Source organism: Vicugna pacos, chromosome 25 (assembly GCF_048564905.1).
Source record: "Vicugna pacos chromosome 25, VicPac4, whole genome shotgun sequence".
NCBI classification, from domain to species: domain Eukaryota; kingdom Metazoa; phylum Chordata; class Mammalia; order Artiodactyla; family Camelidae; genus Vicugna; species Vicugna pacos.
This window is the reverse complement of record NC_133011.1, coordinates 38,820,261-38,844,140: the sequence shown is the minus strand read 5'-3', so window position 1 is coordinate 38,844,140 and position 23,880 is coordinate 38,820,261. Positions and strand designations below refer to the sequence as shown.

The 23,880-nt window shown below is 51.5% G+C and overlaps 2 protein-coding genes and 1 long non-coding RNA gene across 5 annotated transcripts; 2 read left to right on the top strand and 1 right to left on the bottom strand.

Annotated features, from left to right (window-relative positions):
• LY6D (lymphocyte antigen 6 family member D) lies at positions 1 to 1,767 on the top strand. Its single transcript, XM_006211221.4, has 3 exons — positions 1 to 140; positions 903 to 1,001; positions 1,219 to 1,767. Exons 1-3 carry the CDS (start codon positions 89 to 91, stop codon positions 1,452 to 1,454), a joined length of 387 nt encoding a protein of 128 aa, XP_006211283.1. The 5' UTR covers positions 1 to 88; the 3' UTR covers positions 1,455 to 1,767.
• Positions 1,768 to 4,405: 2,638 nt separating this feature from the next.
• LOC140689334 (uncharacterized) lies at positions 4,406 to 17,326 on the bottom strand. The gene is made up of 3 exons (XR_012064259.1): positions 17,182 to 17,326; positions 10,862 to 11,001; positions 4,406 to 6,314 (listed from the first exon to the last, which is right to left on the bottom strand). It is a non-coding gene; the product is annotated as an uncharacterized lncRNA (long non-coding RNA).
• LYNX1 (Ly6/neurotoxin 1) lies at positions 17,050 to 23,001 on the top strand. 3 transcript variants are annotated; one of them, XM_072949849.1, is made up of 4 exons: positions 17,050 to 17,223; positions 18,577 to 18,772; positions 18,971 to 19,067; positions 19,279 to 23,001. In XM_072949849.1, the coding sequence occupies exons 1-4, from the start codon at positions 17,084 to 17,086 to the stop codon at positions 19,473 to 19,475; spliced, it is 630 nt and encodes a 209-aa protein (XP_072805950.1). In that variant the 5' UTR covers positions 17,050 to 17,083; the 3' UTR covers positions 19,476 to 23,001. The 3 variants fall into 3 exon arrangements, with proteins under 3 accessions (XP_072805950.1, XP_072805951.1, XP_006211233.1); XM_072949850.1 differs by having other exon boundaries at positions 17,204 to 17,326; XM_006211171.4 differs by lacking the exon at positions 17,050 to 17,223 and adding an exon at positions 17,404 to 17,556 and having other exon boundaries at positions 18,966 to 19,067.
• Positions 23,002 to 23,880: the final 879 nt, after the last annotated feature.

Below are 23,880 nucleotides of genomic sequence, written 5' to 3'. Positions count from 1 at the left end.
CCTGCCCCTGCCCCTCCCCCCAGCACCTATCCCAGCTATAAGGCCTTCGGAGAGGAGGGGCCCCCACTGCTCCCAGGGACGTCCCGAGATGAAGACAGTGCTGCTGTTTCTTGTTGCCTTGGCTGTGGCTGCTGGTCCAGGTGAGGGGCTGGGTGGGCCAGACCCTGGAAGCCTGGAGTGCTCACCTCTAGGCTGGGAGAACCCTAGCGTTGTGAGGGCTGGAAAAAAGGGAACCCTGCATCTTGACTTAGAGGGGTCACAGACTTACAATATTTCAGGATCAGAGAATCTTAGAATCAACCCAGAGAATCTGATGTTTGATAGGGAGTGACACTGGGAGTTGTCTTGAGATGCCTCTCCCAGGGGAAAGACAGATACCTGGGACCCAGTCCCTGACCCTTCCAGGCCCCAGGGCCCTCCCAGGCCAGCCCTTCCTCCCGCAGGCTCAGCGTGGCCAAGCTGACAGCTCCCAGGGCCCCAGCTCAGCCTCAGCTCCTCACCATGGGTGGCCTGCCTGGAGACTGCCCTTGGGGTGGGGACAGCAGCCAGGTCCTGCAAGCAGAAGTGCCCGAGCTCTCTGACGGCCCTGGAGAAGGGCCTCCAGCACAGCCCATGGCAGCCGCCTCCTCACTGTTCCTCCAGAAACGCCCCGCACCGGACACCTCCTCTAGGTGGGGCCCCCGAGCTCCAGCAGACAGGGGCTGTCACCTCCCGCTGCCTGAGGCGGTGTGCAAGACATGAGCTCTGGAAGAGCCCAGGGGCCTCAGAGGGGACTGGCCTAGGGCAAGGGTGGCAGAGGGCTCTGTCCAGGAGGGGCCTTTTCAGGCAGTGGACCCAGGTCTCCCTGTCTCCCTGGGAGGCCTCCCTGGGGCCTGTTGAAACCCTGACACCCTCACCCTCAGCCCAGGCTCTCCGCTGCCACGTGTGCTCCAGCTCCTCCAACTGTAAGAAACCTCAGACCTGCCCAGCCAGCGCGAACTTCTGCAGGACCATGACCAACGGTGAGTGACTAGGGGGAAGGGAGACGGGCCCCTGCAGGACACCCTAGACCTCTGTCCAGGTGTCCCAGGGGGCCATCCCTGGGGAGATCGGTGAGAGATCTCGGTGATGGTTCAGTCAAGGTGGCGAAGGAAGCTGGGAGCTGGGACTTGCGGGGCGGGGCTGGGAGGGGCTGGGGTGGAGGCGGTGCCTGTCCTGACCACGCCCACCCATTCTCAGTGGAGACCCTGTCTGGAAACCTGGTGGAGAAGGACTGCGTGGAGTCGTGCACGCCCACGAACAGCATGCAGGGCCAGGTCAGCAGCGGCACGGCGGCCACCCTGTGCTGCCGAGGCGACCTGTGCAACGAGAATCTGCAGAGCGCCGCGCCTGCCCGCGCCCTGCTCACCAGCGCCACCCTCGGCCTGGCGCTGGCCCTTTTCCTCCTCATCTTCATCTCGGCCCCCAGCCTGTGATCCCCAGGGCTGATGGCCCCGCACCTTCGTCTCCCTGGCCTTCTCCCTGCCCAGGATGGAGGCTCATACACCCCGGGCTGGGGGCTGGGGGCTCCCTCCGAAGGTTAGGGACAGGGGCTCGCGCGGCCTGAAGAGCTGATCGCTTGGAGCCTCCCCTTGCCTGGCAGGGGAGGACGCACAGCCCTGAGCCCCAGGGATGCGGGACGGGGGTGGGACAAAAGGAATTCTGCTCTTTCCTGATTTCATATTCATTCTGCTTGGTTTCCATTTATTTTTCTACTCAAACCCCTGCATGGGAATAAATGACTGAAAATCAGTATGGTCGTGTCTGCGCTGTTTCAGGAGTAGAGGGTGTGCTGCAGGGGTCATCCAGATACACAAGCCCACAAGTCCTGGGGCTCATCACCCAGGGCCATTCTTGTCAGTGTGCATGATGCCTGAACTGCCAGTGTCAACCCTCACCCTTCAGGAGACAGGACCCTCCCCAGGCACCTCCTCTGCCGCCGCAGAAGAGAAAGGCCCTCCCTGGGGGAGGCCTGGGGGAGGCCTGAGTGGGAGCACTGAGCTGCAGTGCCCCTGGGAAGCCTCCAGATGTTTGTCAGGGGAGCAGAGATGGCCACTCAATTTTCACCACACAGCACTCTGCCTGCCTGGGACCACCCAGTGGAACCCCTCCCTGCAGGCGGCCCTGCTCCCCTGCCAGCCTCTCCCCACTACTCTATGAACAAGCCCTACCTGCCACGCCTGCTTAGGGTGGCCCCGGTCCCATTATGTCCTGATCAGGTGATTTTGAGCAAGATGCTCCACTTCAGGAGCCTGGGATTCCGACGCATGACCGTGGCACCCACCCCAGGAAGCCACCGCGCTCCAAAGTCACCTGAGGCGGAGGTCAGAGGCTGCAAGTCTCTCCTGCTCCAAGCTCCCAGGGGCTGTGATCCCACTGTCGCTCCTGCCTCCGTGGGAATATTCCGAGTGCCAGCGCGCCCCCTCGTGGCCACAGGAGAGCTGGGCATTGTGAGGAGCTGCCCACCGAGACGCCTCGCCTCTCGTTGAGGGCCCACTCTGTGCCCTCGGCACCCGGACACCCGGAAAGGCAGGGTTGGAAAGGCAGGCCATGGAGGTCGGGCAGAGGGGCAGGGGTGCCCAGACCTACCATCCGACAGCCTCCGGAGGTCCCAGAGCAGGCTGGCTGTGTGGCTAGAATTTGAATCCACTGGCGGGGGGGGGGGACATCAGTCTCAGGGGAGGGGAGGGCACTCTGTGTAGGTCCAGCTCAAGACAGGAAGGAGGAAAGTACCTCCTGGTGCCAGATGCCAGAGAAGAACCCTCCCAGGGTAGGGTAAGAGGAGGCTGCCACCACCTGGGGTCAGGGAAGGCTCTGCAGGGTGGCCATCCCTAACGGGACAACTGAGGCCACGTGGGCCCCAGGAGAAGCCGGGAGGTGGGAGGCACCTGCAAATTCCTGGGAGGGCCAGCCATCCCCTGTGGCCAGAGCAGTGTCCATGAGCTGGCAGGACCCCAGACTGAAGGTCACAGGTTGCAGAGGGACCTTCCAGGGTCCCAAGAACTGTCCAGGCTTCCAGCCTATCTCTGCCCTCCAGCCTCCATCCTCCCGAGGTCCTCATCCCAGTCTTCCAGCCTCCTGGCTGCCTCTCTGTGACCCCACTGGGCAGCCCACCCACCCCTTCAACTGTCCTAGACCCAACCTGACCCCCCACCCTGACCCCCACCCTGACCCTAGCTCTCGCTCCAAGGTGACAGGCCAGAGGCAGGGTCTGCAAAGATGAAGGATGGGCTGCCCTGACCCTGTGACTGGACAGAGAGGCTGGGGGCAGGTGCTGACCTCATCATGGATCCAATGTTGAGTCTCCTGGCCCAGCTGGGACACCAAGAGGCAACTGTCTCTCTTTAAGGGAAATGTTAAAAGCAGTCAAGCACAAAGGTAGTTTTTCAGGGGATTTTGCAAAAGCAACTGATGGTGCCTTCTGAGAAGGGCTGCCCAGCCCCTCCCTGCAACCTGCTGAAAATAGTTACTGTTGCCACGGCTGGGTTTGGCCTGTACTTCTCACCAGCCAGGAAGGAGCAGTAGCTCCTGGGGTCAGAGGGACCCTTGGGCGGAGATGACTGGGGGCCTCCCTTGGGCCAACTGGGCCCCCAAGTTCCACAGAGGAGGTGGAGGGGCAGCACCTGCTTGCAGGTGACTCCTCTGGCCAGCCACCTTTACTCTCTCTGGCCCTTCGTGGACAAGCAAGACTGGGGAGGGGTTGCCATGGTCCCTGCTCCTGGGGAGGTCACCAACTCCCTAGCCACACTGCTGTTAGGACGGCTGCAGCCAGGAGGGACCAAGATGGCCACGTCTCTCCCTTCCATGTGGCTCCTGCCTGCTGAATTGAGGGAGTCCAGAGAGGAGAGGGGCGCAGCGGAGTCCTGGACCCTGCATGATGCTGGGGGTGGGGAGCTCCCAGTCCAGATGGCCACCCTCTGCCCTCTCCCAGAAACAGTGTGTGCCAGGCCTGGTCCAGGGGACACAGTGTGGAGGGAAACAAGGATGGGGGCCTCTCAGGGGAGACCACACCTGCCTTGGACAGTCACTTGGGCTCAACTGGGGTGAGGAGGAGCCCCGGCCTGGTACTTGGCTGAGGGACGGTGGAGACCAGGGGTCCAGCCAGGAGCAGGAGGGGTAGGGGCCCCATGTGGTCTGAGGACCTGGTGAAGGGCAGAGCTGCTTCCCAGAGCCGCTGGATGGTGACCCCTCCCCCCCACTGCTCCAGCCTGTGTCTGCATCTCCAGTACCTACATTAGTGGCCTCACACGGTGCCATGATCAGACACATCCATGTCCTCAGGTCTTTGCCCAAGTGTGGCCCACGCATGGAGGCCTACCCTGATCACCCACCCCCACTCCCCACACCCCTACTCTAACTTTTATTTAAAGTGTACAACATGGTGGGTTTTAACACGTTATATGCCCATGAAACAGTCATCAGAGCGAGACAGTGAGCACACCTATGACCCCCAGGCCGCCTGCAGCCCCTCCGAGCGTCCCTCTGCCCTCCCACATCGCCACTGCTCAGTGCACAGTGCTACTCACGACAGCTCAGACCTGGGACGCACCAACTACAGATGAGTTGACACTTTCTGGAATTTGACACAAATGGATTCTCAGAACATGTGAGCATTTTGTCTGTTTGTGTGTTTTGCCATCTTCTTTCACCCAGAGTGCTCTCCAGATGCATCCGCACTGTGGCGCATCTCAATCGTTCACCCTGTCCTGTTGCTGGTAGTATTCGGTGTACACACACAACAGGGCTGGTTCCTTCATGCACGGTTGGTGGACATTCGGGGTGTTTCCAGGTTTGAGCTCTCACAAATCATGTTGCTGTGAACATTCATGCTCAAGTTTTCGCGTGGACAGATGTTTTCAGTTCCCTTGTATAAAACCTAGGAGTGGAGCGAATGGGTCAGACGGTTCATGTGCACCTCAGTTTTGAAGGACTGCCAGCTGTTCTCCAAAGTGGCTGTTCCTTTTGCACCCCTGCCAGCAGTGTCAGAGCATTCCAGTTGCTCGACATCCTCGTCAACACTTGCTGTCGTCAGCCCTTAATTTAATTTTATTTTATTATTTTCATTTTTTTAAAGAATCAACAGAATGCAGTAATCCAATCCAATAAAGTGATCCAATAAAGGACAGTCACATGTGCTTACACATATTCAAGAAATCAGTCATCTAAGTTATAAGTAATTAGTTCATTTGTGTCCTTTTTTTTAAGATTCCACATAAACGCAACATCATAAGGCAATTTTCTTTCTCTTTCTGGCTTATTTCACTTAGAATGACCAACTCCAGGTCCATCCATGTTGCTGCAAATGGCATTATGTTATTCTTTTTAATGTGTCAGCCCTTAACTTTAGACATTCTAACATGTGTGTAGTGGTATCTCGCTGCTGTTTTAGTCTGCATGTTCCTAATGAACGGGAGATACTGAGCATCCTCTGTTTTTTACGCCTTTGCGCTTCTTCAGTCAGGCATCTGTTCAGATCCTTCTACTCCCTTGCTCCCTCTGGGCTGTTCATCTTATTTGTAAGAGTGATAAATGCATTTTAGATACAGCTTCTTAGGCGGATGTATGTTTTGCAACTGTTTTCTTCCAGCGTGGCTTGCCTTTTCATTTTGATAACAGTATTTTGTAGAGAGTGGAAGTTTTTTATTTTGATGAAGCCCAGTTTATCGATTTCTTCTTGCAGAGTTTGTAGATTGTAAGAAATTTTTGCCACATCCAAGGTCACCAAGATTTCCTCATGTTTTCTTATAGATTCTCTGTAAGTTTAGCTCTTCGGTGAGGTCCACAATCCACTGAGTTCATTTTTATGTCTGGTGTGAGGTACAGCTTGAAATTCAATTTTGCTTATGTCCACCCTCATTGGCTGAAGAAGTTATCCTCTCTGTGTTGAAATGGCTTAGTACTTTATCAAAACTCAGCGACCTCATTCGTGGAATCTATTTCTGGGATCTCTGTTCTGTTCCGTAGGTCTGTATGTCTATTTTGACACCAGAACTATGCTGTTGTGATCATATTAAGACCTAAAATCAGGTAGTATGAGGCCTCCAAATTTTATCTTTTTTTTTCTTTTCAAAATTGTTTTGCTATTCCAGGTCCTCCTCTGCGGGGGGCCACTCATGACCTGAGGGCTGCCGAGCACAGAAACTGGGCCTAAACTCCCAGAGTGCGGGGTGTCAGGTTCTAAGGCTGCCTGAGCAAAGACAATCTCTGTCCCGCCACCCTTTTGTTAGAAAAACAGCAGGTGCATTTGGAGTCGGAAAAACATCTTGATGCCATTGAGTTATTAAGAACAGGGGCTTCTGGAAAGAGAGATACAGGTCACACAAGTTAGTGATCTTAGTGACAATCACCTGAGTTACCAATACACAAGTTACATAAGTTAGCGATCTTAGTGACAATCACCTGAGTTACCAATACACAAATCACGATGTTAGCCTAGAGGAACAATAACAGTTATCAATGATGTTAGCTCATGGGGAACGGTTAGTCTTGATTGATGAGAAATATAAACAATAATGATGTATGTAACTATGCACAAGTTACTGATTTTAGTACACATTGTTAAGAGATCATAAAAACAATCCGTTACCTACGATACTGTTGCCTATGGGTTAAAAGCATATAAATTAACTGCTGGAAATAAACACGAGGTCCACTCTTGACCTAGCGTCTTGCGGGCTAGAGTGAGACCCTCTCCCCCACCTTTTAGTCTTGTCTTCCTTTTAGTCTTGTCTTTCTTTTCTCAGTCCTGCAGCACAGATTTCTGGACCTGATCGATTGTCGGCTGGCTCCGACAAGTGGCGCCCGAACAGGGCCTATGAAAATGCTAATTCTGCTTGCCAGGCAGCCCTTAGACCTTATAGAAAAAAGAGCAATTTGGCTGACTTTATACGAATTTGTGCTGATATAGGACCCTCCTACGTTCAAGGAATAGCCTTAGCCGCTGCTCTACAAGGAAAAACAGTAAAAGAGATTTTATTTCAGCAAAATCGTCCCAAACGCAATTTTCAGGGAACTCCCAGAACCGCTGGAGCCCCTGGCAGCTGTTATGCTTGTGGCCAATTAGGACATCGAGCTAATCAATGTCCTAAACGGGGAAAACAGCCAATGGGCCAAAATACATTAGTCACAAACCCAGGCTTATGTCCTAAATGTAAAAAAGGAATGCATTGGGCTAGGGACTGTTGAGCTAAAACGGATATAAATGGACAACTTTTGAACCAGGGAAACTGGGTGAGGGGCCAGCCCCAGGCCCCGAAACAATGTTACGGGGCAATTCAGGAGACCTCTCTGGTCAGCCACAATCTATTTCTTCCCGACCAAATATTTCAGACCTCTATGGAGCAACCCCAGGAAGTGCAGGACTGGACCTCTGTGCCACCACCTATACAGTATTGACCCCAGAAATGGGAATGCAAGCCCTTCCTACTGGAATTTATGGGCCTTTGCCCTCCGGCAGTGTGGGACTATTGTTAGGACGTAGCAGCACAACTTTGAAAGGATTGCTTATTGCTCCTGGAGTAATTGATTCTGACTTTGAAGGAGAAATTAAAGTGATGGCTCATTCTCCTAGAACAATAACAGCCATTCCTTCAGGCCAACGTATTGCTCAATTAATCTTGTTGCCCACTGTCACTGTGGGTAAACATAAAACTGATCATAAGAGAGGTACTGCAGGTTTCGGCTCCTCTGACGCTTATTGGATGCAGCAGATAAGCGGCCAGAGACCTGCACTGACTTTGGAAATCCAAGGCAAAACATTTAAAGGCATTCTAGATACTGGAGCAGATATTTCTGTAATTGCTGCCTCTCACTGGCCTGAAAAGTGGCCCAAACAAATTGCCTTTCCATGCTACAAGGAATTGGACAATCGCATAATCCAGAACAAAGTTCTCCTTTCTCTCTTGGAAGGATGAGGAAGGACATTCTGGAATATTTCAGCCTTATATGCTTCCTAGTTTGCCTGTTAACCTATGGGGAAGAGACATCATGTCTAATACGGGGGTCTTTCTGTATAGCCCCAACCCCACTGTTTCTCACCAGTTGTTATCACAAGGATTGTATCCAAATAAAGGCCTAGGTAAACATAATGAAGGAATTACTCAACCATTACAAATAAAAGGAAAGAGGGATAAGACAGGTTTGGGTTATTTTTAATGGGGGCCCTTGACTGTCCTGCGACTCACGCAGATCCTATTGTATGGAAATCTGATCAACCTGTGTGGGTCGATCAATGGCCCCTTTCTCAAGAAAAAATAGCCGCTGTAAAACAATTGGTGCAGGAACAGTTGGACAGCGGGCATATTGCTCCCTCTAATTCACCTTGGAATTCTCCTATATTTATCATAAAGAAAAAATCTGGAAAATGGAGATTACTACAAGATTTACGCAAAGTAAATGAAACCTTAGAATTGCTGGGTGCTTTACAGCCCGGTCTGCCTACTCCCATGGCTATACCTGATGGAACTTATAAAATTATCATTGATTTAAAAGACTGTTTTTATACTATTCCTCTATATCCTGATGATTGCAAGAGATTTGCATTTAGTGTTCCCTCTACAAATTTTCAAGAACCTATGCAACGATATCATTGGTTAGTTTTACCTCAAGGTATGGCTAACAGCCCCACTTTATGTCAAAAATTCGTTGCTAAAGCTTTACAACCTATTCGTTCAAAATATCCAGATGTTTATCTGATTCATTATATGGATGATATTTTAATTGCTCACTCTCAAGAAGGTTATCTATTAACCGTATTCGATCAAATGCTGATTGCTCTGAAAGCTTCTGGTCTTCAAATTGCGGATGAAAAAGTCCAAAGATTTTGTCCATATGCTTATTTGGGATTCCGTTTACATAATTTTACTTTCCAAACTCAAAAACTTCAATTACGTACGGATTCCCTGCTAACCTTGAATGACTTTCAGAAATTTCTGGGCGATATTAATTGGATTCGTCCTTATTTAAAACTTTCTACTGGAACGTTAAAACCCTTGTTTGACATTCTTAAAGGAGACACCAATCCTCGTTCTCCTAGAAAATTGACTGCTGAAGCTTCTTTGGCTTTACGTGAAGTAGAACAAGCCATTGAAAATCAGCAATGTACTTATTGTGATTATAATCAAGAATGGGGTTTACTTATTTTACCCACTCCTCATATGCCAACCGGAGTGCTTTATCAACATAGCCCTATGTATTGGATACATATGCATGTATCCCCTTCAAAAGCTTTGGCTGCTTATCCTGACTTAATTTGCTCTTTAATTGCAGAGGGACGTACTGCCTCCACTTTATATTTAGGCAGAGACCCACATTATATTACAGTTCCATATACTAGAGAGCAACAAGCCCAATTACAACAATTTAATGATTCTTGGGCTCTTGCTCTAGCCCATTTTACAGGGCGCATTACTACCCATTATCCAGCTGATAAACTAATTCAATTTGCAAAGTTGCATCCATTTCTCTTCCCAAAAAATACTGTTCTCTCCCCCCTTTCCTCAGCTACCACGGTATTTACCGATGGATCATCTAATGGTATTGCAGCCTATATGATTAAAGATAAAACTGTTTCTTGGCAAACATCTCAAACTTCTGCTCAAGTAGTAGAACTATTAGCAGTTCAAGCTGCTTTAATAGCAGTGCAACATGTGCCCTGTAATCTTTTTTCTGATAGCCAATATATCATTCGTGCCTTACAAATTTTAGAAACTGTTCCCTTTATTGGCACTGTTAATTCCTACGTCAACCGTTTGTTTTTTGACGTGCAGCTTCTTATTCGCAGTCGCCGTCACCCTTGCTATTTTGGTCATCTCCGGGCACATACTAGTTTACCTGGCCCTCTTTCTGAAGGTAATGCTAATGTAGATCGTGCTACTCAGCTTTACCCAGCTCTTGAAGCGGCTAAACAATCTCATGCGCTTCATCATCAAAATAGTCATAGCTTGCGATTGCAATTTAAAATTCCTCATGAAGCTGCTCGTCAAATTGTAAAATCCTGTTCTACCTGCCCTACTGCACTTTCTGTCCCACATTATGGGGTTAATCCCCGGGGACTTTTACCTAATCATCTCTGGCAAATGGATGTTACTCATCTTAAAGAATTTCGTAACACTCCTTTTGTCCATGTTAGCATTGATACTTACTCAGGATTTATCCATGCTACTCTACAACTGGAGAAGCTAGTAAACATTGTATTAATCATCTCTTAAAATGTTTTTCTGTCATGGGCCAACCTCGTGTGCTAAAAGCCGACAATGGCCCTGGCTATACTAGCCGAATGTTTCAACGCTTCTGCCATACACTAAAAATTGAACATAAGACTGGAATTGCCTATAATCCTCAAGGGCAAGGAATTGTGGAACGTTGCCACCTAACGCTTAAAAATCAAATTCATAAATTAAAGAAGGGGGAATTATATCCCCTTACTCCACAGAACTATTTACACCATGCCCTTTTTATTTTAAATTTTTTAACTTATGACATAAAAGGCAATTCGGCCGCCCAACGTTTTTGGAATAAACAACCCTCTCACCACCCTTTGGTGAGATGGAAGGATCCACTAACTAATCAATGGGCTGGCCCCGATCCAGTTCTAATGTGGGGAAGAGGCCATGTTTGTGTTTTTCCGCAGGATGCCGATACGCCGCGCAGGCTTCCGGAAAGGCTGGTACGCCAGGCGGAAAAGAACGATGCTATCCAGACTTCGACGATTACAACTTCGGACCCTGCCGACAGAGACACAGGTGCAGCAGTTCGTTCAACAAGCGAATCAGACAGCGAAGACGACTGAAAATCCACCTGTGTCACTGATGTTCTTAATTGTGAGCCTGGCATGTTCTATTACCTTGTCATCTTTTCCTGGTGCACACGCCAATGTGTTTTTGTCCTGGGCTCAAGCTTATGCTAATTTCCATAACTCATCTGATTGCTGGGTATGTAGTGCTATGCCTTTATCTGTTGGTAGTTTACCCTGGTGGGTTATGCCTGTAACAAAACATGAATTTCATGCAATTTGTAAATTGTTATTACAACAGCGAGAAAAATATGGTGGGTTATATTCTCAAAATATATCTGCACTTACTTGGTGTTCTGTAAAAGTTATGCAATCAGGATTCCTTTTTGATCTTAACGCTACAGAAAAAGAGGCTATGGACTTACATCATAAGGCCCCACCACAAGCAAAACAACTAGACATGGACATTTCTGGACGTCTTACAGGACAATTTTATCAAATATGGGACCAATATATGTGGATCACCCCAGAAACTGGACAATTGACAAACCCTTCAGATATTTGTTGGGAACAAAGAGAACAACCATGCGGATTCAATGAAAAAACCTTGACAAAAAAGGACTGGAAATATTTGGGATACATATCTCAAAGACTTTGTAAATGGACTATAGATGTTACATTTATATGTAAAAAACCTTTTAAATGGCCTGGTTCTGATTGGACAAATCCTGGCTATCGCTGGGTTGCACCCAATGGAACAAAATGGATCTGTGGGACTAATGTATGGCCATGGCTGCCTTGTGGATGGGTAGGGCGGTGTACTTTAGGATTTGTTATAGCACCTGGCAGAATTGTAAAATCAGTACAAGGTATTCCTGCTAATATGCCTAATTTGCATGCTCGTTGGACCCGATCAGTTTTCAAATGGTATGATTATCTTGCTGCTATTTTTATTCCCTCATTAGGAAATGTAGATGTTATGACAAAAGTAAATGCTTTAACTAATTTTACGCAACAAGCTTTAACTGATGTGAAGCATGCTGTCGAAGCATTAAATGCTGAACAAAAACTTATGAGAAAAGCAGTGCTTCAAAATAGAATGGCTCTTGATATAATTACAGCAGCTCAGGGAGGGACTTGTGCTATTATTAAGGTGGAATGTTGTGTGTTTATACCGGATTTGTCTAATAATATATCTCAGGCAGTGGAAGATATGCAAGAACAGATCAAAAAGATGGATTCTCCCACACCTTTCTTACCGACACAATGGTTTGATTGGTTTAAAAGTGACTGGTGGAAACATGCTCTGGTGATTGTCATAATAATATTGATCCTGATTTGTATGGCCCCTTGTATACTCTCCTGTTTGTCCGAATTCTTGACACAACGGATGCTTGCGTTTAGCCGAATTCATCGGCAATAATGGCTGGATGTTCTGGACCTGGATGCATCTGTCATTATTTAAAAATTAAAAAAGGGGGAGTTGCGGGGGACCACTCATGACCTGAGGGCTGCCGAGCACAGAAACTGGGCCTAAACTCCCAGAGTGCGGGGTGTCAGGCTCTAAGGCTGACTGAGCAAAGACAATCTCTGTCCCGCCACCCCTTTGTTAGAAAAACAGCAGGTGCATTTGGAGTCGGAAAAACATCTTGATGCCATTGAGTTATTCAGAACAGGGGCTTCTGGAAAGAGAGATACAGGTCACACAAGTTAGTGATCTTAGTAACAATCACCTGAGTTACCAATACACAAGTTACATAAGTTAGCGATCTTAGTGACAATCACCTGAGTTACCAATACACAAATCACGATGTTAGCCTAGAGGAACAATAACAGTTATCAATGATGTTAGCTCATGGGGAACGGTTAGTCTTGATTGATGAGAAATATAAACAATAATGATGTATGTAACTATGCACAAGGTACTGATTTTAGTACACATTGTTAAGAGATCATAAAAACAATCCGTTACCTACGATACTGTTGCCTATGGGTTAAAAGCATATAAATTAACTGCTGGAAATAAACACGAGGTCCACTCTTGACCTAGCGTCTTGCGGGCTAGAGTGAGACCCTCTCCCCCACCTTTTAGTCTTGTCTTCCTTTTAGTCTTGTCTTTCTTTTCTCAGTCCTGCAGCACAGATTTCTGGACCTGATCGATTGTCGGCTGGCTCCGACACTCCTCATTTCCATATAAATTTTAGAATCAGCTTGTTAATCTCTACACAAAAAGTCCTTGGGGCATTAATTGGGGTTGCATCTAATCCGTAGATCAGTTAGGGGAGAACTCACATCTTAACCCTGAGCATCCTGGTCCATGAATTTAGCACACCTTTCCATCTCACGAAGGCTTTTTGAAATTTATTTCAGCAACGTCTCTCAGTTCGCAGTAGACAGGGCTTGCACAGCTTTTGTCAAGATGCCTCCCAAACTAATTCACAGCACAGAACGCTATTGATAGATGCTATCTGCAGTTCTCAGGGATCCATTGTTGGTTGTCAGTATATAGAAATACAATTATTTTTTGCATATTAACTTTTTACCGTGTAATCTTGCTAAACCGACTTAGTTCCAGAAGGGCTTTTTTGTTGTTGTGCATTTCCTGGAATTTTCTATTTATTTCCGTCTTGTCTTCTGAAAAAATAGGGGCAGTTTCATTGCCTCTCTTTCTGTCTTTGTGTCTTTTTCTTGCCTTCTTGCACGGACAGGCTCCGAGTACGATGCTGAGTAAGGATGCCCGGAGAGGATGTCGCTGCTCTGTTCCTGAGATTAGGGGGAAGCATTCAGTCTTACACGCTGAGTATGATGTTAGCCGTAGGGTTTTTGCAGAAGCCCTCTATCAGGCTGAGGAAGTTCCCTTTTAGTCCTAGTCTGCTGAGAGGTTTTGTTTCTTTTTAAATCAGAAATGGATGTTACATTTTGTCAAATATTTTTTTCTGCATCTATGTAGATGAGCATCTTTGTGACACTGTGAATCACACTTATTGATTTTCGAACTTTAAACCAATCTCGCGCTTTGTCATTTTGTATTTCTGCTTCGGCATTGTTGGATTTGTTCAACACACTTTTGTTTATAATTTTTACATCTGTGTTCATGAGGGATACTGGTCTGTAGTTGCTGGGGTTTTTTCCCTGTAATGTCTGTGTCTGGGGTTGGTATCAGGGTGATGATGCTCACCACCCAGGTGAGTGGGACGTATTTCTTATTTTTCAGGAGGGATTGTATAGAGTTGATATGGTCCTTTCCTCAGGTGCTTTGCAGAATGCACATGCGTTTTCTCTGTGGGAAGATTTCTAACAACGTGTTCAGTGTCTTCAAAAGACAGGGGGATAATCAGGCTACATAGTTCTCGTCCATTTCATCTAAGTTTATAGAATTTATTGGCATCGTGTCATTCATAATATTCCCTTATTATACTTGTAGTATTGCTGTGACCTGTCGTAAAGCTCTCTTTCTCATTCCTGATGTTAGTGATCCGCTCCATCTCTTTTCCATCTGAACAATCTGGTTAGGGGTTTAAAAATTATCTCGATATTCTCAAAACTCCGCAGTTTGATCTCTATTCATTTCCTTCTTCTATTTCATTGGGTTTTTTCCTTTTATGTTTATCATTTCCTTTATTTTGTTACTTGTGGTTTAATGTGCTCTAGTTTCTAAAGGTGGGATCACAGATCATTGTGTCATTTAGAGCCAAAATTTTCCTTCTAAACATCGCTTTAGCTGCATCCACTAACTTTGATATTTTTTTTATTGAAGTAGAGTTGATTTACAATGTTGTGTCAGTTTCTGGTGTATAGCAAAGTTATTCAGTTATATATATACAAATTTTTTTTCAGATTCTTTTCCACTATAAGTTATTACAAGGTATTGAATATAGTTCCCTGTGCTGTACAGAAGGACCTTGTTGTTTATCTATGCTATACATGGTGATTTGTATCTGCTAATCCCAAACTCCCAATTTATCCCTCTTCGTCTTTCCCCTTTGGCAACCATAAGTTTGTTTTCTATGTCTGCGAGCCTGTTTCTGTGTTATGAATAAGCTCATTTGAATCATTGTTTAGATTCCACATATAAGTGCTATCATGTACTATTTGTCTTCCTCTGTCTGACTTACTTCACTTAGTATGATAGTGTCTGGGTCCATCCATGTTGCTGCAAATGGTATTATTTCATTCTTTTTTATGGCTGAGTAGTATTCCTCTGTGTGTGTGTGTGTGTGTGTGTGTGTGTGTGTGTGTGTGTGACATCTCCTTTATCCATTCCTCTGACAATGGACATTTAGTTTGAGTTCATGTCTTAGCTATTGTAAATAGTGCTTCTATGAAAACTGGGGAGCAAATAAGCTGTCAAATTAGAGTTACCTCTGGATATATGCTCAGGAGTGGGATTGCTGGATCATATGGTAACTCTATTTTTGGTTTTTTAGGAACCTCCATATTGTTTTCTGTAGTGGCTGCACCAATTTACATCTCCACCAGCAGTGTAGGAGGGTTCCCTTTTCTCTACAGCTGCTCCAGTATTATTGTTTGTGGATTTTTTAATGATGGCCATTCTGACTGGCATGAGGTGATACTTTATTGTAGTTTTGATTTGTATCCCTCTGATAATTAGTGATATTGAGTATCTTTTCATGAGCCTATTGGCCATCCGTATGTCTGTTTTGGAGAAGCATCCGTTTAGGGTTTCTGCCTTTTTTTTTGAATGGGTTGTTTCTCTTTTCTAAATTTTTATTGTCGTTATTGAGTTGTATGAGCTATTTGCATATTTGCATATTTTGGAAATTAAGCTGTTATCAGTCACATCATTTGCAAATATTTTCTCCCAGTCCATAGGTTGTCGTTGTGTTGTTTAAGGTTTCCTTTGCTGTTAAAAAGCTTATAAGTTTACTTAGGTTCTGTTTGTTTATTTTTACTTTTATTTCTAATGCCTTGGGAGACTAACCTAAGACAACACTGCTATGATTTATGTCAAGGAATGTTTTACCTATGGTCTCTTTTAGGAGATTTATGGTGTCCTGCCTTATGTTTAAGCTATTTTGAGTTTATTTTTTGCGGCTGGTGTGAGGGAGTGTTCTAATTTCTTTGATTTACAGGCAGCTGTCCAGCTTTCCCAGCACCACTTGTCAAAGAGACCATCTTTTCTCCATTGCATATTCTTGCCTCCTTCATCGGAGATGAGCTGACCAGCGGTGTGCGGGTCTATTTCTGGGCTCTCTGTTCTTTTCCATTGATCCATATGGGTGTGTGTGTGTGTGTGTGTGTGTGTGTGTGTGCGCGCGCGTGTGCGCATGCCACTGCCACACTGTTTTGATTACTGTAGCTCTGTAGTGTTGTCTGAAGTCTGGGAGGGTTGTGCCTCCAGCTTTGTTCTTTTTCCTCAGGATTGCTTTGCAAAATCTGAGTCTTGTGTGATTCCATATAAACGTTAGGATTACTTGTTCTAGTTCTGTGAAAAATATCCTGGCTAATTTGCTAAGAAGCACAGTGAATCTGTAGATTGCTTTGGGTAGTTTGGCCATTTTGATAATATTAACCCTTCCAATCTAAAAGCATAGATATGTTTCCACTTCTGTATAGTCGTCTTCAGGCCTCCACAGCCCACCCGCCGGGCAGCTCTGTCCTGTGACATCTAGCTGCTTCGATCTCCACGAACCCTCCTCTGTCTTCTCAGTCCAGGAGACCGTGGGCTCGGTTTGGGTACTCCCGCCCCTGCGCTGTGGCGGGACCTCCTTCATCTGTCCCCCTGCGGTGCAGGACCACCCCTCTGCTGCCTGTTATGCAATAGCGGGGAACCACTGTTTCATTCATTTTGCCCCATTTTCCAGCTGTTTAAATGCAAGGCGGTAAAGCCAGTTCCCGTGAACTCACACTGACCTGATGCTGAAGCCCACAACACTCTGGTTCTGGCCCACACGTTTATTTCACACCCCGTTAGAGTGTGAGCTTCATGAGACCCAGAATATTTGGGAAAGTTTCTGTTTTATCCTCAACTCCCGGCACCCGTTGCATCTCAGAAGCTATTTGGCAATAGGGTGAGCAACCATCCCGGTCTGTCCAGAAAGAGCGCCCACTCAGCTCTGGAGGCTAACTGCCTAGGGCCCCCCAAAATAGTTCATCTCTTTTAAAGAAAAAAAAAACTTTTAGGGTCAAAGAAAAACGCCGCATGTTTCCTTTTCTTTCTCACATTAGGAGAAAAAAATGTAGGGCTCAGAAAATCTTAAATTTTGGCTTAACCATTATTCCCGTGGGAGGGGCCCGTGAAATAAGGGGATCCTTTCAAGACTTGCTTTTCCACTTTGTTAGGTGGGAACTGAAGCCCAGAGATGCCAGGTAATGTGCCGAGGTCACATAGCAGGTAAAGCAGGACCCAGAAGCCTGAAAAGGAAGCGTCAGCGCCCCGCCTCCCACCCCCGCAGCTCCACGTTACCCACCTGCAAAACTGGGGTGCGGGGCCGACTACCTAACGCTGCGGGGTGAGTGGGCGAAGTGCATCCGGTGGAGGGAGGGAGGGGCAGAAGATTCGGCCCTCCGTGCAGGTGGCCCGTGACGCGTCTGGATGGTGCACCTGCTTCTGAGGTCGCGTGGGTTTCCGGGCATGGTTGGCTGTCCGCGGTGTCCAAGCGTCGGGACGCCGGGGCTGGAGCCGCGGTGCCCGCGGGAGACGGAGCCGTCGGGCAGGGGGCGGGGCGGGGCGGGGCGGGGCTTGCGGGGCGGTCACGCGCGGCGGGCGGCTCTGCCGGGGCGGCGCTGCGGCGCTGCCACTGCGGGGCTCGGAGGGACGCGCTGTCAGGCGGGCGCGGCCGCGGGTGAGTCCTGGGCGCAGCGGGGGCTCAGTGCGGTGAAGGTCACCGCAGCTGAGGTCACCCGGCAGCCTCCCCTCCCAACTTGGGGCTGCAGTCTCGCGGGCAGGGCTCACCGGGAAGGGGCGGGAAGCGCTGGAGCCGCAGGCCCGGCCTTACTCAGACCTTGGACATCCCGAGGATGACGCCCGGAAAATGGGTCATAGAAGATGGATTTGTTGTTCTCGGGAAGGAGAGAGTCTAATTGAGTCGCCAGGGCGAGGAACCGAGGCTCAAATATCCCCGCCGGGGGAGGGGAGTCGTAGTCCAGATCCTCCCCCCAGCCCCTTCCCAGAGAGTGGGCATCTCCCTTCCCAAACACCAAATCCAGACAGGGCCGTTCTGTTGTCTTCCCCAAGTGCCCTCCTGGGGGCCATTCGAAGCGCGTCCCCCTACAGGCTGGACAGAGCCCATGGCTGCCTGGAGCTCCACAGTGGCGGAGGACTCAGGAGGGCTCTGGAGGTCTCCCTGGGAGAGGGGCCCAAGCTGGGACCTGAAAGTAGCAGGAAGTGGGGAACCCACTCAGGCACGTGCCAGAAGCAAGGGGAAGGGGGAACAGTGGGGATAAACCCACTCCTCTGGCATCCTGCCCTGGCCGGTCACCCTGTACCCCGCCCTGGGCCGTGAGACGGCTGTGTGCCAAACTCCCATAAGGCCCCTGAATCAACCATCCCCTGGGTAAAGTGTGGGTTTTGGCCTGGCATTCAAGGCCCTCCAGCCCCCTAGTCTCCCCTTGACATCCCCACCCCACCCCTTCTCTGACAGTGCCTCTTTCCGTGGCCTCAGTTTTGCAGGCACTGCTCTCTCTGGTTGGAAAGTCCCACCCCTGCTTCCTTCTCATCTCATTTTGTCTCCTGCTCCAGGAAGCCTTCCCCAACTCCCAGGCTGAGTTGGGTGGCTGCTCTGGCCACCAGCACCCCTGCCCAAGTCCCCTTGTGGGTCCCTCAGACCCACAGTGACCCCCGGTCCTTGTCCCCCTCTGTGCAGGGCTGCAGTGCCTCCAGTAGACCAGGAGCTTCCAGAGGGCAGGGGGTGGCCCTGCCCACTATGCGCCCTGCCCCAACCCCGGCCTGAGTTGAATCAAGGACCAGCTGCTGTCCACTTGCCCACTCTGCCCTCTCGCCTCCAGCCATGGCACCCCTGCTCACCCTGCTCCTGGTGGCCCTGGTTGGCCTGCCTCTGGGTAAGATGGAAGACGAGGAGTGGACCAACCCCCTTCGGGGGCAGGCAGGCTGCAACTGGGGAGGGAGGCCAGAATACCTGGGGGCCACCTCTCCTTCCAGCTGTTCTGCTCTGGGGAGGGTGATGGAACCAAGGGGTGATGGGCTAGAGGCAGGGCCTCTCCCTGTTCTGTGACCCCATCCCCTGGTCCCAAGCCCAGGCTCTGGACTGCCACGTGTGCGCCTACAATGGAGAGAACTGCTTCAACCCCACGCGCTGCCCGGCCATGGTCACCTACTGCATGACCACACGCACTTGTGAGTCAGTGGGTTGCTCTGCACAGCCCTCCCTGGGGAGCACAGGGGCCTGCTTCTGCCCTGCGAAGTGTGGGGGAGGCTGAGGAGGGAGGCTCTCATCTGCCCCAGGATCCCCTGGGAGCCCCCGGCTGAGGGGAACCTGGCCTAATGGCCGTGCGAGCTGGGGTTGGCCCCTCCCAGGGTCCTGACCTTCCCCTCTACCCCTCTGCAGACTACACCCCGACTAGGATGAAGGTGAGCAAGTCATGTGTGACCAGCTGCTTTGAGACCGTGTACGACGGCTACTCCAAGCACGCGTCCACCACGGCCTGCTGCCAGTACGACCTCTGTAACGGCGCCAGCCTCGCTGCCCCCGCGACCCTGGCCCTGGCTCTTACTCTCCTGGCCAGCTTCTGGGGTCTGCTCTGAAGCCCTGTGCTGTCTGCCGCACACCCGCTCAAGGACAGACTCCGCACAGCGAGGCCCCGTCCTCTCCGCCTGCACACCCCGCCCGCCCTCTGCCCACCTGAGACCCCCAGCCGCACCTGGCACTGTCTGCAGGAGGACTCCGGACTCCCCGGCCGCCGCAGGGCCTGCTTCTGGTGCCATGACCTGCCATTTTCAAAAGGCTATTGTGGGACCACACTTCCCAAGGCATCTGGCCCTGCTGGGGCAGCCCCGCCCCGCCCCTGTCCAAGGATCGGGGCATCAGCAAAGTGTGCTGTTAACGAGTCTTCAGTTGGCCAGAAAACCCTGATTTGAAGGGAGACATGCTCACCTTCCTGGCAGCCATGGGAGCAAGGCTCTGTCCTGAAGGTGTGCTGGAGGGAAAGAGGAGATGAGGGACCCAGGGGGTGGAGGACAGTCCTAGGAGGAGGGCTCTCCAGGGCCCCAGGAGGGCTGTCTCTGTGCCTCTGACAGAGGCCAGGAGCTGCCCAGGGCAGATGAGGCATGGAGGACTGAGCCAGGAAGGCCTTTGTCCGTGTCAGCATCCCAGGGAGGGGTCCCAGGCCCTCATGTCCAGGCAGCCCTTGGCAGGGGAGGGGTTAGCTCAGCCTAAAGAGGCCCCTGAGGCCCCTCCAGCCCCGGGAGCTGGTTCTGGGTCCTGTGAGGGCTCTGTCCCTTCCTGCTCAGCCAAATCCTTGAGCTTTGCCACTCCCCTCCCGGCACTGCGCGCATGCACAGGGCCTGAGCCCGGACAGGCCAGGCTATATTTGACTGAGCCTGAGAGCTGATCCCAGGACTATTTTGGGCCAAGAGGGAAGGGTGCAGAGCGGTGACCACTGGAGGCCTGGCCTTGGGCCCTAGCAGGCTGTGGCAGAGTGCACCCCTTTACAGAGGCAGGGAACTTGGCTGAGGGAAGGAGGAGATACGCCCACCTAAGTCAGACAGCCGGGTTGGGGGGCTGTGGGCAAGGCGTATCCTTGACCCGGTGTGAGGTGCCTTCTCCTGGACACTCTGGGCTGTGGGCGGCAGGGGCGGGCTGGGCCCGTGGGACGGAAGGGAATACGGGGTCTGGGGAGGAGGGCAGGGGGAGGTGGAGTCCCAGGAAAGAGGGGAGGGAGATGTGGGGTTGAGGAAAGAAGGGAAGAGGACTGGGTTCGTGGATGGAGGGTGCTGAGGGCCACTCCCTCCCCGCGCAGCCTGGATTTCCTCTGCATCCTTGCGCTGAAGGACCAATGTCCACACCTGGCTTCTGGCAGGCCCCTCTGGTCTGGCCTGCGGGCCTGGCGGGTAACAGGATCCTGACTGAGCGAGTGCGAGGTGCGCTGGCCTTGGCCTTGGCCTGGAAGGCCGTGCCAGCCAACGTGAGGGTTTCCGTGGGCCGCTTGACCTCTGCCTGCCAGTGAAGAGGGTGGGAGCAGCACACCAGCTGGAGCTCAGGGAGTGGCTCTCATACGCCCCCAATCCAGCCGGGAGTTGGGACCCCCCAAGGGCCCAAGAATGGGCATTATTTTAAGGGCACCCACCCCAGGTGAGCCCCCCTCCCCCACCAGGTTGGGGAAGCATGTGTTTGCCCAGCATCTGCCCTTCTGGGTAAGAGTGGCCCAGGGAGCCGGGGCCTGCCAGTGAGGCCCGGCAGGATGTGCTGCGTTGTGTCAGGGTCAAACAGCACCTGAGGCCACCTCACTTGACCAGTGACCCCAGTTCCGGTGTCCACTGAGGGACCTGAGGAGCTCCTTGAAGCTGGCCTTGCCCAAGAGGGCAGGATGGTGGCAGATGCCCACGTCGGGGGCTGTCCCTGGAACTCAGAAGCCTTTGGCCCCAAAGCATGGCCCCTGTCAGGGGAACCAGTGCTGAAAATTCCCTCTTGAGAGCTTCCCTCCAGGACTGCCAGACCTCAGGGTACCCTCGGCAGGCCCGGGCTAGACTTCCCAGGGGGCCAGGAGGCAGAAGGAGCTGCACCCCAAGGATGGCTGACAGCAGGCCAGCTGTCTCCTCCCCTTAGGCCCCGACAGGAGCGAGCCCCTCCCTGGAGGGGGGTTGGGAGGAAGCTAGAGCCCACCCCTGACCCCCAGGAGTGGTCTGCCTGAGGGAAATGGCCGCTGAGTTGGCTGCAGGGCCAGCTCAGCTCCAGTCACTGTTGGGGAGGGAGGGCAGCCGTGGGCAGACTGCCCTCCTGACTCAGTGGGAGAGGCCTGGGGAATGGCTACTGCCCTGCCTGTGCAAGCACTTTGTTCTGGATCTGGTCTTGCCTCCCTCCCCCCCGTCCCAGTGGGTGTTGGAGTAGACCCCTGCCTGGCCACCTGCGGGCTTCTGGGGTTGCTGAAAGCAGGGACCCAGCAAGGGCTGGGCAGGTGTGGTGTTGTGGGAGCATCTTACACCTGCCTCCTGCATCCGTCTGTCCATCCCTCCGCCACCCTGACCCATCCCATCCCAACACTCACATCCCTGCCCCCAGCCCCTGGGACCATGCGGCCCACCCCTCCCCCGTAGACTGGGTTCTTCGCGGCCTGGCTGTCTTCCTAAGCCAGCACAGAGCCCACAGGTGTTTAGCTCATGCCCAGGCCAGGCCCCCTAGTGGGAGGTGCGTGGTACTGCAAAATAAGGGGACTCAGCAGTGCACTTAGAATCAAACAAGTAAACTTAGGTGGACTGTGTCTACAAGGGTAGGAGCTAACACCTGCCCAGTTTCCCTGCGTTCACGGATCTCAGCACCTCCACGACAGCCCTGCAAGGTAGAAGCCGATATCATGGCCCTTTCACAGACGAGGAAGCTGAGACACGGAGAGGTAAGATGGCAGCCCCCCAAGGCAGGCCAGACCCCTTGCCCCGCAACTGCACCCCAGCCCCACTGTGGAGAGGAGAGGAGGGACGGGAAGGAGGCTTTCTGAATTTAAGACACTCTTAGCATGTTAAGTACTCAAAACAGCCTAGAGTCAGGAAAGCTTAGAAGGAGAAATTGGAAACAGGAGGTTTGAGAAGCCGTGCAGGCCAGAGTCCCAGGCATCTAGACCTATGTCAGGATGCCGGGCCAGGGATGGAGAAGCAGAGAGAGGAGGCAGAGGGGCACCAGGCACCCCCGGCTTGCCTGGCCCGGACCCATTCCCCACCTGTGTCGGGACCATGGGTCCCTGTGGGGACCTCTCCAACAAAAACAAGAGCCTGTGCAGTACAGGCAGGTGCCCAAGCTCTCCTTGTAGCTCCTTGTGCAGCCTGCATGTCTCAGGAGTGGCTCCTTGACTGGGCAAACGGCACCTCCCATGGACTCTTGCGTTGTCCATTCACCTGGGATGCAGCTGAGAAGGTGGTGCTGCAACTTCGACCTGGGGACGGGTCAGGTCTGGCCCCGTAGCGTGAGGACGGCATGAGGAAGGTGTGAGCTCGCCGCTCTGCCCCTGCTGGAGGGGAGGCCAGACCAGCTGCTTCCCCACCCGCCTTTGTACTGGCTGATATGTGGTGATGAACGTGTGTTTTCTTCCTGATTCTAAACTTCTGCAAAAGGTGAAAAGAAGCTGAGAGGCCTCTGTATTTTTAATGCCCTCACACCCCCGGCAAGCCTTGTTGGGTCTTGTAGCTCCGGCTGATCTGGGGCTGGTTGATCACATCTTTGAGCCTCAGTTATCTCATTGATAAAATAGTTCCCACTAAGCTGGGGCCCCTTGAGCATCAACGAGGCTGTGGGTATAAGGGCCTGTCCCGGGGCCTGGCCCACCAGAGGCCCCAGATGGACAGACTGATGGGTGGACGGATGGACAAATGGATGGATGGTGCCCTTTCCCTCCTATCCCACTTCTCAAGATCCGACTACTTCCCAGGGCCGTGCCCCTGCCAGCAGCTGATGCCAGCCCCAAACCCTGACCCTGACCCTGACTCACACTGCTCCCTGCAGAGTCTCATGAGCACCTCCTGGAGCCAGTGAATGAACTGGCGAGTACGTGCATCTGCTTTCTGTCCCCACCAGCCACCGGCCTGAGCTCCACCCCGCCTTTGTGGTCTGGTTTGGCTGGTCCTGCTGGCTCTGTCGGTCTTTGACTCCTGTCCACCCTGGCTCATCCAGCCTTGACGTCAGAGCCAGCCCTGACCCAAGGCGGGGGAAGACCCACAGGAGGGGAGCCAGCGGGAGCGGCAGGAGGCTCACTGGGCGCGGCCTCATTTCCGGTTGGTCGTGGGAGTGAGGCCGACCTACCAACTCATCCAGCGGCTCCTTGGGAAAGCTTGGGGAGGGAGGTGGAACCCAGGAACCCCCCCTACCACCTGGGTTTCTGGCTCCTGACCCTGGTTCTTCCCAACTGCCTAGGAGCAGGGTCTGATTCTGCCCAGCCCCAGGAGCCACCAGATCGAGGGGTGGCCGAAAGCCACTCGGGATGCCAGAGCAGACACATTAAAGCTC